Genomic DNA, 17,399 nt, shown 5'->3' with positions numbered 1-17,399 from the left:
CACTCTAGTGCATTCCTTTTTGGGATTAGAGTCAATTTAATAGGTAAATGGTTTGCAGATGTGACACACTTTATGGAAAATATGTTTAGGTTTCTGAAAAGATGTAAACATACGTGCATTACTTATGCGCTGAGTACAAGAAGAAGAAAAAGAAAAAGAGGAAAGGGTTGAAGTGAAATGTCATAATAGAGGTGGTAAATCCTGTTCACTTTATGAAATCGGGTTAATCGGAGTCATTAACTAAAGAGACTAAAGTAAGTCACTTGAGTTGGGGATATGCTTATTTTACAATTCCACACATCAATAAATGAACAAATGATGTAACAAACAACTGAAACAAAAATGTATAATGTGCAAATTAAATATAAGTTACCCAAAATGTTAAATAATGTTAACTGTATGTAAAATGTGTGTATGACTCATCTGAGTCTGTTGTTTTTCTGGTGACTTTTTAACCCAAATCAGTAACCCGACTCACCTGAGTTAGCAGCATTTCCAGGGATTCAGATGTTTTTTTTTATGGCAAGCCCGCTTACTCGCAGACATAGTGGCAGTCTGCCAGATGACATGTAGGATCTGCAAGGTCTCGTGAGGGTTCGGATTATTATCCGGGTGAGTCTGTCACTGACCAGCTCTAGTTGTAACAGAAGGAGAAAAACAAGTGAACCAAACCAAACCAGAGTTAGTGAAGAAAGGAGAAAAAAGAAAAAAAAAAGTCATGATAGGAAATGCAAGGTGGAAATAAGAAGACGATAGTTGTGTTCAGAAGTTCACATCTACTTACCATCAGTATGAATGTCATATTCATTTTAGGCGTTTCATTATTGATCTAAAACTATTCTTTTTCCAGGGTGGAATGATTACACAACCTTCAGTTTAAAATTTTAAAAACAAGAACTGAGTGCACAAGTTTGAATTCATTGTGGATTTTCTCTAAATACAGGCTCAAATGTAAACATACACCCAGAGTAATATTTGGTTTAACATACCTCAAGAACTTACGCCTCAACCACACGTTCTGTATCCATCAACAAGCTTCTAACATAATTCTGTCTGAATATATGACCACTCTTCTTGGCAGAATTGGTTTATTTAAATTTATTTCTTGGCACGTACCCAGCTTTTAATTATAGTCCATAAATTTTCAATGAGGTTGAGGTTGGGGCTTTTGGGAAAGCCATTCCAGAAATTCAATGTTAGCCTGATATGTCCAATCAGAAACCAGTTCTGATGTATATTTGGGAAAACATTAAAACACCCAAAATAATATGATTATTTTTTATGATTGGTGTTTTGTAAACATCTGTCTGCAAATACATCTACATCTGCAAATGAAAATATAAAATAAAAATTTTAAAAAAGGAAGAAGGAAAGAAAATGATTATTTTGTGAGGAAAGAAAGAAAATCATATGGAATAAAATTTGGAAATACGAAAAAGGGACAAAGGAAGGAAGAGACTGAGTATAATGAAAGAATAACAGTGACATATGAAATAGGAGAAGTGAGTGCATTAATACAAATAAAAACGAAAGATGGAAAGCAGAGGCGTAGAGTTTTGGAGTCCACTGTTGCCACGGCAGCCCGAGCCCATGGACTCCTTCCTTCTTCTCTGCTCGAGGATACGAGATGTGATTTAATTCAGTGGCTCTCTTCCGTGGAGCACAGATGAACTCACAGCCCAAAGGTTAAATACATTGTTATTAATTCCTTGCTTCTTCCATTTCAATCTCCCCATCATCTAAAGAGCTCGTAAAAACTCATGACCTACACGCTTTCCATTCTGCTCCATCTTTGATCCCCCCTCACTCTGCCGGAAATTCACTGACTCTCCGGTTTTCCCTCTCTTCCCTATCATCTCTTTTCCACACGTCCCGACACACTGGTTATCCTTCTGACTTCGAATTATTTTGTTTTGTTAGTGAAAGCTAGATATGACTTTTCTCAAATTACCTTTGTGTCCAAAACAAACAACAAGTGTGTCATTAAAAACGACTTAAAGGTGAACAATATATTATAGTTCACCTGTAGTTGCAATTGTTTGCACCATTCACTAAAATGATTAAAATAGGGGAAAGGTGAGCGATCCTGTTTTTGCCTGTGAGTATGTTTGCATATGTCTGTTTGTTAGAAAAATATCCCATAAACCATTTGAGAAGGCCACCATGGATAATGAATCTTAGCAAACCCAATGAAGGGCGATGAAGTCGGTGCTGAGCTCAAACTGGGTGTGGTAGTTGTTGAGAGTCAACTCCAACATATACTTCAAGCACTACACAAGACCTTTGCTTATTACTTTAAATATACCTCCTGTCTATTTGTTAGCAAAATATCTGGGGCTCTTTGTGGCAGAGTGTGAAGCAGCAAATTAGAGTCAGCTCCTCTCTTCTCAACTGAAAAAGGTAGAATGCTCCTTCAGGTCAGGGATGAATCTCTACCTCAAGTGTAGGAGATCAAGTATCTGGTAGTCTTGCTTAAGAGTGATGGTAGGATGAAGTGGGAAATGGTTCAATGAGTCAGGGCCTCGTCCACAGTAATGAGGGCATTGCTGGTTAGTCATGGTGAAAAAAGAGTTGAGTCTAAAGACAAAGCACTCAATTTACTGGTCTTTCTACATTCCAGCCCTTACCTATGGTCATGAGGTGTGAATCATGACCAAAAGAATGAAATTCCATATATAAGCGGCTGCGCTTCCTCCAGCAGAACAAAGCTCATAGAACTGAAGGTGTGGCTTTCTCAAGCCACTCCTAGTTAGCCAGCAAAGTAAAGTTTTAGGTTTCACTGTGAGGAAATAACGGTGTCTGTCTCCCTAATCAAAACAAAGAGCTGACTCTACAAGGGAAGAGCCTGATAACTAAAAGCTTTGCCTTTACTTTACTTTAAAAATCTTTCTGAATCACAACACAAGTACACTTGTAGTCTGATGGCAAAGTTCTCTGTTGGCAAAGTATAGGACTATGAGATCCTTAAGATAATATGTAGTTGATTATTCATCATCATTATGTATTCTTAATTTAACATAGAGCCAATGAAAAGATGCGAAGAATTGAGAAACTTGATCTCTACCAATTGTACAGTAGTGCAATTGTAGTAGCCCACTCTTTACATTACTTTGTCATGAGGTATATGGATGTGGTTGTCATCAATTGCCATCATTCTGCTCTTATTAACCTATGCTGGTAAAATAAAAGCAGTAGTTTTAGTTTTTTGACAGTAGAAAATATACAAAAAATCAGTTTATTAGAATATATTCATTATTATATTAGTCCCTTGTAGAAACCTCTCTCCTTTGGGATTTCCCCACTTCTCAGTGGTAACATTCTACAGACATTGCTTACTTGGATTTAAGCATTTTATTCAATTCTTCCTGCAGATCCTCTTAAGCTCCGTCAGATTGGATAGCGAGAGTCTCTGAACTTCCCTCTTCAAACTTCTCCATATGTAATGCAAGGTATCAGTTTGTGATTTAGCTGAGCCAAAAAGCACAGTTTGAGATTTGTGCTGGAGCCACCCCATTGTTGTCTTATTTTATTGCTTCAGGATATGTACTGCCCCAGGCTCAGGGTTTATGCTCTCTGGAGGGGGGTTTGCTAAGGATCTCATTCTTTCAGTTGACTGTATCTTTTCCTCTGTTTCACTGAGACTGTTATGTGTTTGTTAACATGACATGACTATGATGCACATCAACAATGCTAATGCTATTGCTCAATGACACAAGGTCTTGGCCAAATTCCATTATCTAATAGTAGTCCTACCCCTGCCTCTACTCTTTCACCTACCTTTACAGTTACCCCTTGGCCTTTAATTCAAATTCATAACCGTGGTGAAGCTGGGTAGCTTGTCTGCAGAGATCAGATTATTTGTTCATAGGACCAGTGCAGGGTGCACAATGCTGGGCTTCATGGAAAAGTGACCAGGGAAAAGCCATTATTTTAGAAATAAATAAAATAAAACGTAAACTAGAATTTCTTCCTCCAGCATGTGGAAGAAGGTGCTGTGGTCAAATGAGACTACAATTGACCCTATTAGCTATCAAACACAACACCATGTCTGAAGCAAACCTGACATCTTTCATCATGTTGAGTACACCGACCCTACAGTAAAACATCATAGTGGAAGCATTATCAAAGAAAGGTGGATGGTGCAAAATAACTGTTTGAGTCTTCCAGAGATTTGAGACTGGGAAAGAGGTTCACGTTCTAGCAGGACAATGACCCTAACCATACTGCCTTAGCGACATTCCAGTTATTTATGGAAAAAATGGTTAAATGTCCTGGAATGGTCCAGTCAAAGCCAAAACCTTAATCAAACCAATCTCTGGTTTGATTTAAAGATTGTTGGACATAAGCAGCATCCATCCAACCTGAAGGTGCTGGAGCAGTTTAGTAATGAAGAATGGACAAAAATATCAGCGGTTCAAGTGTGTAAAATCCTGGAGACATTCTTGAAGAGACTTGATGTTGTAAATGACAGCAAGTCTTTTGGGGGAGGGGTAAAGAAATATGCCTTCCCCCATTTTCTGCTTTAAATTTTTAGAATTATTTATTCTGTTTAAGATTAATTTTAGGTAAATTAGAGAGGGGGTGAATGGTTTTTGCATCCCACTGTAACATTTGAACTTCCCAAATATGTAGTTGTAATGAGTATTTTGACTATTAATGTTAAATATTTGTGATCGCCGACCTTATTCAACCCTGTACATTCTCAAATTAGGTTCAAAGATTAAATCAATTCTTGACAGAGAATCCTCTGAGTGCTGCCTGAGCACGGTGCCCACCACAGCCATCGGAGCTAATGAGGGAGCTAAGTCCGGCACCTTCATGACTTTCCCTTCAGATTTAAGCTAAATGAGCTCTCATCTCCTGACACAGCCAACGTCTACTGTAATGATCATAGGCTGCTGGGTAGCTGCAGGGTATGAAAAGAAATAACCCATGCCCGTTGTTTCAGTGGAGCTGAAAAGTTGCCCTGAAACTTTGTTTACTGTTTGTATGAATCTCAAAGAAACCTTAAAATTCACTTGTCTTCATCTCTCGCACTGCATGGTTGGATAATATGAAATGCATTCACTTTTATCTTATAGACATTAAACTTTGACATGTTTTCTCCTTCTTTGTAAGAGTGGTATCTAGTGGTGGGAATCTTTAGGCACCTTACAATTCAATTTATTTGAGATTCAGAGGACTGCGCTTAATGCATCACCCCCACTACACCCCTGTGTGATTACTTGGTAGTTTTAAAGCAAAGAATAAATATACTTCCAGTGATTTACTTCCAGTCATACATCTCGCTCAACCATCTTGTGCATGCGTCTGTTACGTGTATGCTATAGATTGTCTGGGCTCTGCACTTCCACACTTCTGAGTTCTGCCTTTCATGGTATTCAGCATTATGGTATTAGTTAACATAAACAGAATAGATTTTTGACATTTGAAAAATAATAAAAACAATCTTCCATTTCTGTCATCTAAAATAGATTTTATCCACCACCTCTAGTAGTATCTCACTAGCCTGTGACTGTTAGAGACTAGTGTGCAAACAGAATTTGCAAGGGCGTCTCCAAAATGTATCGAAATATTGGCGAGGTTCATAATTTTGCTTGACTTTTGACTGTGTTCACAGAATTTGTGTAAAAATTTATTTTTTAAAAATAGTTCCAGAGTTGTTGTTGGCATTAATAGCCCTTCTCAATTTAGTGTTCATAAATTCTACAGCAATAGAGATGTATTTTGACACCTAGATGGGAGCTTTCCTCATGAGAGAAAATATCGAAGGCTACAGTCCTAAGTGTCCAGGTCTAAAACCCATGCCAGTGATAAATATTATTTATTAAAAAGCTGGTCCAGTTCTAGCTATTTTCAGTACAAAAGTGTACTTGTAGATTAAATCATAAATGTGGTGATGGATGCCAAAGTGGGTAAAAAAACAAGCCATGTCGGGTACAATGTGAGCGGAGGTGCACAATAAAACTGTGCATGGCCTAGAAAACAGTTTTCCTGCCCATGACAATAGTCCATGAGTTTCAAAAATCTGATGCTCAAAACGTGCCCACATGGCTTACTACTCGCTTAGTTGCAAACAGAACTCAGTAATACTGCAACTAAAAATTTCCCCATTTTCTTACAGTTTTCTTGTAATTTTGAGTCACAAACTAGTCTCCAGCAGCTGCAGCCCAGTGAGATACTGCACTAAGACTTAATTATTCATTTTCTTTTCCCTTTTTTAGTCTGGTAGACATTTTGGTTTGATGAAAGTCAAAACAGCAAGTGTAAATCCCAAAGTAATAGATGTTTCATACACTGGCATTCTTTATGGACACAACCGAAGCCAGGAATTAAACCATCAACGCGCCACTTGGCAAGCAATCCTTTATCACAGCCTCTCTAACCTTTATGAGTATTACTCATGCCAAGAAACAAATAGAAAATAGCATTAGTGCTTTGTTTTTCAGTGCTGTAATCCCCATGAAACACTTTATCCCTTTGGGCAAACAGACCTTGGACAAAGCTTGTGATAAAGAACACGGCACATCAGAAGGCGCACCATCTCAGAGCAAAAAAGTAAGGCATGAGCAATGATTTGGAATAGTTTCATAAAAATGCCAAACTTTTGCTGTATCAGTTGCAGCTTTAATCCTGGGGAACTTTTTTTTCAGCCAGAAGGACAAAATTTAAAGCAATTTATTTGTATCTGAACAGTGAAGCACATTCTCTAACTCTACCTTCCCCCCAAGCATTGACAGTGCAATGTGATGTCAGTGGAAAGCTAATAAAATTGTTGCCAAAACAATTGAAGCGCTGGATTACAGAGATATACACAGAGGGAGACCTTCAGAACAAAGGAGGCAGAGGAAGCCAAGGGTTTACAGAATCTGTGTGCTGCTGTTAAACTGAACCATTGCAGGAGCCTGCAGGCCTGGGTGGAAAACATATACCTCCCGACATCCGCCTCGCATACACCCTCATGAAACATCAGAGTGCAGGTTTGTGTGCACGGCTGCTATGAATGGCGGTGATTGAGCTCACAATATTATCTCCTTCCACCTGTGAGGAGTGGATCTTAGCTGAATGGCAGATTACAGTTAGCCTGCCCTTTTGTCCTCGTCACATGAGGCGTATGCCGCCTTCACCGGCACGTATGGCTGTTCGCCCGCCTGTCTGTCTGTGTGTGTTTACGTATGTGTGTGTATGGATGGGATGAAAGCATCTGACCCCAATGATAATGGCATTTAGACATGTGACAGGCAAAATTAGCATACATAGTGGCTGGGGTTTATTTTTGGGAGAAGGTGCAAGGGATAGTTTTTACAGAATTGATGGCACCTGTTTCATGCCCAGAATGATTTGTACACTGTCTATTTTGTGTGCCCTGTCTGATCAGATGCCCAGTAGATGCAGCAAGAAAATATTTGAAAAAATTTTAAAGGTCACCAGTGCAGCTACTGTTCAGAGTTCCAAAATAAATGAATTATGTGTAAATATAATAAAAATAAATGTTAAAGCTGTTCCCAGTGATGGCTCATTAGGATCACCATGATAACCACAAATCTGTCTCTCTCACTCCCTGACAGCAGTCTTCATGGAACATACAGAGTAAAAATTAGGCCTCAAGCAAATAGCCACTGCGAGAAAACTTAAATGGAAAATGCTTTTTGGTAGATGGTACATCTTTTATGTATCTGCAGTGTTTTATATTGGAAATATGGCACGCTTCCCTTCTAGTCTGGAAGAGAAAAATCTGAGCACAGATACAAAAGAGGTAAATGAGAATTTAAGTGTGTCCACTCTGGACTCTGGGGGGATTTGAGAGAGTCTTATAGCACTGAGTGAAGAAATGCTTCAGTTTTGATGTATGAACTTCTATAAAAAGTGTAAAGTTGTGAGACTGGGCTTGTTTACAAAAGTTTAGGACAGTAGGACAGTTCAATAGGTAGTGTACCATGACCACAAATGTTTAAAACTAACAACTCAAACAGTAATTGTATTGTTAAAAATATCAAAACATTCTGTGGCCAGTTTAAACTTGACATTATGTTTTTACTTAAACGTAAAGTATGTATCAGCTATAGAACTCCAAAAAGGGATGGGTTTTCTAACTTGTTTTGTCAAAAACCTATTGTCAAGTATGTGAATTTGCATTTTTTTAGCAAAGTTTGTCTATGCTTGATAATATATATTGCTATTCACATCACATTTTGCCTGGGATTCTTTTCAGATGCAGGCTGTGATGCAAATAAAACATCTTAACAGAAGTCCTATAATAATGACTGAATAGTAGTAAGAGTGCCCTAAATAAAGATACAATTTTGTTTTAAGTGAATTCAGGTTCATTTTAAAGGTTAAAAAAAAAGTTTGTATTTGTTCTTTGAAGTCAAAGAGTCCACTCATTTAAAATGACAGAAACTGAGATTCGAGGAAGTAAAATGTTGGACTTCCATTACACTTGCCTTTCACTTGATTTAAAAAAAAAAAAAAAACTTAAATCTCTCCCAGGTAGAACATGCTCTCATTGCTGGCAGCTGAGAGTGAAACATAAATCCAAAGTTTGTTCCAAGTCTTAGCGGTGAAAGGCGCTGTAGCTGAACAGAAGAAAAAAAAAATCACCCCCAAATAAAAGGTTTTCAACTGTTTCAAGGAAGAGTTAATACTCTACTGTTCTCTTAAATACAAAAAATGATATGCTTCTTTCAAACTAATGAAACAGAAAAACTGAATGAATCATGTAAGACAATTACTAATGAATAACCAGGTAAATACCTGGACACAACATTGAGTACATCAGTGTGATGTAGTTAGGCTGAAATGTTTCTTACAGAAAATAAAACTCCCTCACGACTGCCATTTGTGGTTTGTCACCATTAATCGCAGCCTAGTGGGATACTAGTTTTAATATTCTTGAAATTTTATGTTTGCTGATGTAAAAATAAAATAAACCTACAATATTAAAGTCAAGTCAAAGTTTTTTATTTGCAAATCGTCATAATCACTGGGAAATCTTTGTAACACCCAGGCCTGCTTCATAGTTATTTATTCATAATTTTTACATTATTTTAATTAGGTTTATTTAAACAGAACCAATTAACAAATTACCTCAGGGCACTATTCAAAGAAGTACAAATTGTTTAACATAATATTAAATTCAGTTCAGTCTAAAACAGATCCAGATTTTAATAGTGAGTGATGGAAGAATGGAGCGAGAGGTCAACAGATGGATCTGTGCAGCTTCCATAGTATTGCATACTCTCTATCTGTCCATTGTGGTGAAGAGGGAGCTGAGCTGCAAGACAAAACTCTGTTTATCGATCAGTCTATGTTCCTACCCTCACCTATGGTCATGAACTTTTTGCTAACAGAGAAGCAAACACACATACACACACACAAGCATGACTTCCTGGCTTTCATGGTGGTGGCCAATAAAAGTCTTAAAACAAAATTCTTGATGTGCGTGTGTATTTACTTCAATCAATAGTAGTCAGAGGTCAGGTTGCACTTTAGCTCATACATGAGGTTGCTAATTGGCTTTTGGTGCCATGTTTTTCATCAAGGTGGATACCTACAGTTAAATGATTCTTTGGTGATCCTTTACTGCCATGTGCTTGTGTATAAAAACTTTTTGTTTTTAATTGTTGCACAGGGACTTCTCTAAATTTGATGACTCCCCAGCAGCTACTGCACTCTGCACGTCACATTCCCTCTAATACTAAAGGATTTGTTGTTAGGGAGTGCTCAAATAGCTCTCATCATTAGCACACTTAAGACGTACGGGCTGTGTTCAAGACATGATGGAAGGGTGTGTATTATGTCGGCTTTTGCTTCAATAACATGCAACACAGTGTTACTGAGGTCTGGTGTGCCTGGCCGCCACGTGTGTTTACCCTTATTCTCAGGCAATGTGAGAAGAAACATGGGCGTTCACACACATAGACACACAAGGGGGGCTGTGAAATGTGGGTGCAGTGACATGGTGGGAGAGCAAGAAGATGTCTGATACAGTAAAATTGCGTGTTGAGCACAGAACCGTTTAGCGAGCATTTGCCTAAAAAATGTTATGTACTGTCGGCACAAGTACACAATTGGAATTTGAGATCATCCACACACTGAGCAAAGCACACCTCGAGCTACTGTGGGAGACATAATCACAGTAATAGGGAGCGATACGACTTCACCCGCGAGAAAGAAGGAGGCAGTGAGAGAAGAAAGATAAGAGAGAGATAAGAGAGATGGAGGTCGGTGGCAGACGGCAGCAGCGGTGGAAGGAGGAGGGAAAAATGCCAGTAGCTTACAAAAAGTGCAGCGAGAATCCTATCCAGATGTTAGCGTGGAGAGACGGGAATAAAAGTGCAGATAAGAAAGACGGAATGCAAAAGGATGAGATGGCACTTCTGCTTATTTCTCACTGGCATAAAGGGGTTGTTATATAAGAGATGTCTTGTAAAAATTTGAACAAATGTTTATCTTCAAACGTTTCTGTCACCAGCAGAAGCCTGTGCAGCATTGGTGCTCATTAAACTTACAATAACACACTGTAAATCTATCAGCTAATTGTTGCCTCACTGACACATAGAAGGAGAAGCAACGCTCAAGCAGTGTTAAAAAGCTGGCCTCTTGCTAATGAAACCTCCAAGAAAAGTGGCCACATGTGCACATTTTGGATATGTATACTACCCTTACTTTTTGCTAATTTCTTGCTACTTCATAGCATCAAAAACTCTATACACAGAGTTTATTTTTTGAAGCTTTTTACAATCACTGATATAAACAACTTGTACCTGCTAAGTCTTTACAGGGCCTTTCTGTTGAACAGGAAGGGAAGGCTTCTCCAAATCTGGCCCGAGCAACAGGAGTTTGTTTGAAACAAATACGGATGGGTTTTGCTTCCTGCATGCAATAAAAAGACAAATATTTTATAGGACATCCAACACTGTCTTTCATGAATGATGTCTTAAGTGTTCAGGGCAAAACTAGTGTAGAAATGAACTTTACAGACAGCAGATCCCAATTGGAAACTTAAAAAAGGTTGGTTATTTACAATTTATGTAATAGCACCCATGTATTTATCCATTTTTTGCAACTTCTCTTGTTTGGGTCACAAAAGCAACATGTCCACACGGAAAACCCAGACATTTTTGCCTATAGTGACAATCTCACCTATGGGATCTCATTGTACTTCCAAACCAGAAAGTTATGGATCTGTTCTGGTAGTATCCTCAAAGTGGGATGTACCCAGAAAACCTCCAGGGGGAAGTGCCCAGAAAGCATCTTAATCAGATGCTAGAGTCACCTCACTTACTTGTTTTGATGTGGAGGATCAAAGGCTCTACTCTGAACTGGCCCTGGATGATGGATCTTGTTCTTTCAATTTGGATTCATGCCTCATGACCATAGGTGAGGTTCATAATGTGGAAGGACTACAGTAATAAATTGAAAATGTTGCCTTTTGGCTTAACCCATTTTTAACCAGGCTGAAGCATTGCCCTACTGCCAACCTGATTATCAATCCTGCCATCACTTGTAAACAAGACTGCCAGATACCTGAACTCCTCTGCTTGAAGCAAAGACTGATGGAAGACTCGGGGGGTGAGTCTTCCATCATTTTTTGTTGAGAACTGTGGCCTCAGACTTAAAGGAGCTGACTCTCACTTGAGCTGCTTCGCACTTGATTGCAGAGTTCCCAAAAGAACATCAAGATGCTTATAGTTTTACTTGTGGTGCTTCTTTGTCTGAGTGTGTTTGGTGGCACTTCTTTGATTAGGTACGTAAAATCCTGGGCTTTTTGGATTTTGGATTGCTAAGGGATCCGGTGGACCTTGCAGATACACATGACCAAATTTACGTCCCATCAACTGCATGGACAACTGGATGGTTGAGGGGTTTCTGGAACATAAATTTGGCCTAAGACATTAAATGTCTTTCACTGTCACGTGTTTGCTTACTTTGCACTTTTGACAGAATTTTGTTACCATTCTTTTCTTGTCTAAACTAGTATTAAGCTAGTTGTAATAACCTAACTGATTGTAATTTCTTTTTTCACTATGTGAAAGTCCTCTTTGCCAGTTCATCAAAAAGTTTGCAAAAACGTTTAGAGAAAGTTCACATACTCTACGGTCTATTTTAATGCAGTGGCCGGTAGAAATTAGGGAGTATGTGAGCAATGGGCTGTTCAGTACAGGTCACCAGTGTCAATTCCCCTAAAGGCGAGTGTGTGTGTTTAGGCTACTCTATCTGCTATTCACATGAACAAACATCAAGTGAACCATGGAGTCCAGACACACACAGAGCAAAACACATTTTCATAGGACACATCAGTGCCTCCCATCTTAGCTTGTGATTGATGGAGTGTCTGCACAGCTCCCGCCGTGCTTTTGGACAGCAAATCAGATTTGTCTTGTGCGGGATCATGCGACACGTCTCACGCTCCACTGATGTCTGATAGAAGTTTCTGGAAATCAATTCCCCGATTACAGGGACTGGGTTACCATGTGCCACCCCACCAGTCCGCTCCAGTGGGAACGCTGCAGGCCAGCATGTCCTGTTGACTCGAACGGATTAAAAGTCCCAGTTGTGTTTAGAGAAGCAGCATGCCTGTGTGCTCATTTGAAGCAAGTGCGCGAGGAAGGTTTTGGCTGGTTGACATCGGCTCAGTGATAATTTAAAGAGCCCCAGAGGGGCTGGTCCCATATGCTTCAGCATGGATGCGCTCCACATGCAAGTATGCATAGAGATGTCTTCATGCGTGGATATTTAGGTGTTTTAAAGTTGTGTATGTTCTAAACAATACAGGAAATTTCCCTATCACTTTCCAGGTTTTGTCACACTTTTAGGAAGATCAGCTCTGCAGATTTTAGATAATACAAAATAGATTGGTATCTATTTCTCAGTGGTGACAAGAAAAGAGTACAAAGGCATAAAAAATATAGTATTGGATCAAAGCAGACAGTCACTTAGGGCCCAGCATGGCAGCTCAGTTCTTCTCTATTTCACACAGTGCTCATTTTCTCTCAGTCGTTTCAGGTTGGGAAATCTGTCAATAGCTGGACTTTGTTACTCTCCCAACAGGCTGTCATGCTCTTTAGTCTTTTATGCTTACTATGATTTGCAAATCAATTTTTGAGGAACTATTAAACACCAAGAATACAATATGGTTTTATTTCTAGCCCTTACATTTTTAGACATAATCTTCAGATTTTAGAATTGATTCAATTCCTAATATGTTTGGGCTTGTTTTTGTGCAAATACATAAAAATAGTGACTTACTCTAGTCATTCCTAACATGCTTAACACCAAAACTACTTAGCTAAATTTCTTGCCCATTCGGAAGAGGGATCATGTGCAATGGAAAACTTCAATTTGGGGAAGCTCTGGGTAAACATTGGTAAAATAAGCCAGGTTGTTCTACGACATGTCTCGTTGAATGCTTTTCTTATGGTTAATTCAAATCTGAATTAAAAAAAAAAGTTTTTTTCAAAAAAAATTCTGTTACACTGTGTTTCAAAAGCATTCTCATTTTCTGCCACCGTGATGATCTTTTTTGTTTTGTGGCCTTACAAAAAGAAATTGAATTGAATTATCATTTGATTTTTTTTTTCAAATAGTAACTTAGTGTTTTGTTCCATCCATCTTTCTTTTATCCCTGACCAGTTTCCTAGTCCCTGCTAATGAATAATATCCCTGCAACATGATTGTCAGGAACCGTGGAGACAGAGGCGAACCCAGAACGCAGACTCATAATTAGACGAACAAAAAAACTAATTTATTAAACTAAAGAAACAAAAATGAAAAACAAACGGCTGACGAGGCAGCAACAAAAAAACCAAACAATGGTGGACAGAACAACAAGGAGACGAGGTACAGAGCATGGCAGTTAACGGCAACAAAAAACAATGAACCAGCGACTAGTGGAAGAAATGACCGGGTATTTAAAGTGCTGAGGATAATTAGGTAAGTGGAGACAGGTGACAAGATTAACAGGCTTTGACAGGTGTGAGTGGGCGTGACAGGAATGCAGAGGGAGAAGTAAACTGAGGAGGAATGAGGAAGTGAAAAAACACGAAAGCAGAAACACAAACCAATAAACTAAAACAGAAGTAAAACAAAACACAGGGAACAACCCAAATCGAAAACACTCAATAAACCCCCAGAGCAACCATCAAGAAAACAAAACAGAAACAAAAAAAACAATTCCTCACAATGATGCAGCCACCACCATGCTTCACTGTCGTAATAGTGTTCTTAGCATGATGAGAGGTGTTATGTTTAGAAACCCTTTTGCAATCCACTGTATGAACTGAATATTCTGTTGAGTTTCATGCTCAGAGAAGACCCTTAAAACTCAAGGTTGCTACGTTGCATTTATAAGTAAAAATAAACTAAGTTCCAAACAAAACTACTAATAGTGCAACATGGTACCAATACTATCATGCTGTGAGGCTGCTTAGCTAAGTCGGGAACTCTTTAATAAATTTTAGAGTCAGAACAAAGTTCAAGTTAAATATCTTGGGTTTTTAAGCTGTGCAACCCAAATTGCAGATAGAGCAAAAGTGAGAAAAGTAATAAAAACTAGTCAGCCCTGATTTGAGTGAAGTGAGATAATCTGTCATGGCTTTTAGGGGAACAAAAACTTAAAAACCTTAATGCAAAACGCTGAAAGAGTAGCACAGAGTATAAATTTTATATTCAGAAGGCTGTGACTATTGTTTCAGGTTTAGCATCCTCATATAAGTAAATAGTGTCCATAGGATCCTTTTTGCTTGCATTATTTTTTCATGTTGTACACAAGCATTTGTTGGAATTTCATTTTGCTATCTTTACAGAGATTTCATGACGATGTTTTGTTTTTTATGGAACTTATCTATTATTTGGCACAGACAAAATCATTCAAGTTGTTTACAGCAGTCACAGAAAGTCAGACATTTTTTTCTTTCATTCTTTGACCTTTTCTTTTAAGAGTTTATGTTTCATTAAACAATCTGCTCCAAGGCTCCATGGAGTTATTGAGTGGTATGTAAAAAAAAGACTCATTAACGCCTGGAATTATGTACAGTACGGCCAGTATCTGACACGATCTGACAGATTGTATGTCCTGGAAAAAGCAGTGCAAGCCATGTTGAATAAACTGGATTTTTTTTTTAGCAGCATGCATGAATGTTCCAAAGCTATGACAAGGTGAGATTATTGAGTTGTAAACACCCTGTCACAGATGTACATTCCTTTAGGAACCTCAACATTTTACTTACAGTGAATAGTGCAGCAGTGCCAGGCTAGCTTCTGCTTAAGCTAACAGGATTTGATATATTTTTACATCTCTCTGTTCATGTTAGGGTGACTCATCTTTCAGTGGGTGTCCTGTGCCTTAATCTCCTTCCAGAATGTTTCTTTTATTTTTACTTTAAACTTTGTTCTTTCCCCTCTCGGTTACAATTCGTCCACCTCTGCTTTTTTTCATTTATTATTGATTTTCATATGTTAAGAATGCAGGTTTTACTCTATTTTTTTTTATTCAGTTCTCGTTTGATTTCATGCTCTTGTCTTTGTCTTCAGTCTAGTCTGATAATGATTCGTGAGAGCTGCAGCCAGACAGGCAGTAATGAAGGAAGAATCAGAGATTAATGTGATCGCCTCAGGCCACGTTTTAAATTCTAGATCCCAAGTTGTTTCTGACTTGAGTGTTAGAACAGCAAGGTAACAACAACTATTATGAGGCCTGAAATCACATATGATGATATGATGGGCTTGATGAAGTGCCAGTGAGCGAAACACTAATCCTTTGCAACTACAAGGAGGCTGTTATACTTTTTCTTCCCCTATCTGAAACAAGCCTGACCTCCTGATGATAGGGCAAAGATAAAAAAAGGGAATTCATTGGAGAAATGAATAAAACATCACAATGATTTCAAAGGATCTCAGCGAACTATTTATGCCTGTTTTGGATAACAGTCAACAAATTCCAAGCTTTAGTCAATAAATATGAATGATATTCAAGTTATGTAGCACTATCAGCCTGACAGAATTTATTTTGCTCAAACAGTAAATGCTAATGTTAGCAGTCACTTATGCTAAGATGCTTAGCATTAATATTATGTTATACTGAGAATGTCACATATGTTAACATTAATATATGAGACCAAAGTCATATTCTAATGTTAGCAGTCACTTATGCTAAGCTAAGAAGCTAACCATTACAAATTACACTATACTAATATTAGAATGTTGCATATGCTAGCATTAATATGATAACACATCCATGTGTTATTGGTAGCAGTTACTAATGCTAAGCTCAGATGAAAAGGATTGCACATGCCACAATGCTAATATACTCAAAATAGGATATGAGATCACATCCTTATGCTAGTACAAATATTTAGCTATAGTTTGAAATTAGTGTAGTTAGTTCTGCCATAGAGGATATATATGACTAACCACTCAGTGATCAGAAAAAGTGAATCTAACTAATGATACTATGATAACCCTTTAGGAAAGAAATGTTATGTCCAGAAAGACAAAATGTGTCATTGTGAAACTTTCAAAAATGGTTTATTTATTTACTTATTATTAATCTTAAATAAAACAGTAGTGTTACATAAATGTCTATGGTAAAATAAATCTTTTTCACATAAGAATTTTGCAACTACATGCATCACATGTAAAACTTTTGTACATTTTGTATGGTTAGTGTTAAGATCATAAAGATCAGCCTTGTACTTATCTATACATTACAGTACTTTATGCACTTTATCTTTGTGTCAATGCAGGACTTTGATGACTTCATCTTTGCATTCTTTGCCATTGAAATGGTGATCAAAATGGTGGCACTGGGGATTTTTGGCAAGAAGTGTTACCTTGGAGATACATGGAACCGCCTGGACTTCTTCATAGTATTGGCTGGGTGAGTAACACTCTGAAACATGCAGGTGGCCAAGCCTAGCTGTACATAAACATACAAGAAGTTTGTAATAGACTGAGTTTCAAATCAGTCTGCACAATGCAGTGAACCTGGGTCACATAGATTTACAAACAAGGGCAGAATCTACAAAGGATCAAAGTTGATTTTTTTCAATCTGTTTTTTACATTAAAAGAAAACCATTTGCAGGCAGATATTCAAACAAAACTGGGAGTGAAGAATCTGCCTTTGGGGTACTTCCCTATGGGCTTCAATGAGTTTCCGATAAATTTACTTTTGAACCTTTTTTAAGTTGGTAACCTCTAAAATTCCTTATAGATTAGAAGTTAACTTTCAATAATGCAATGCTCGAGCATTATTTGCTACTGTTGACAGGCTCACAAACCCTCCTGTGACGTTACCACCTGAACTTCAATCTAATGCCGCCTGCAACAAGTTTTCCAGTTTCTTTTCAGAGAAAATTCAAAAAATCAGAGGATTAATCTGCACATCCACTCCAAAGCC

At 38.1% G+C, this 17,399-nt stretch overlaps 1 protein-coding gene across 9 annotated transcripts in view; it reads left to right on the top strand.

Annotated features, from left to right (window-relative positions):
* The window catches only part of cacna1g (calcium channel, voltage-dependent, T type, alpha 1G subunit), a 294,208-nt gene that overhangs the window by 122,610 nt on the left and 154,199 nt on the right, over positions 1-17,399 (top strand). For all 9 annotated transcript variants that reach the window (XM_037980627.1, XM_017416147.3, XM_017416146.3 and 6 more), the window contains exon 4: positions 16,746-16,879. In XM_037980627.1, the coding sequence (XP_037836555.1) occupies positions 16,746-16,879 (134 nt within the window). The remainder of the gene's footprint in view (positions 1-16,745; positions 16,880-17,399) is intronic.

Source organism: Kryptolebias marmoratus, linkage group LG17, assembly GCF_001649575.2.
Source record: "Kryptolebias marmoratus isolate JLee-2015 linkage group LG17, ASM164957v2, whole genome shotgun sequence".
Classification (NCBI taxonomy): Eukaryota; Metazoa; Chordata; class Actinopteri; order Cyprinodontiformes; family Rivulidae; genus Kryptolebias; species Kryptolebias marmoratus.
The sequence above is the reverse complement of the archived record's forward strand: the minus strand, read 5'-3'. Positions and strand labels throughout refer to the sequence as shown.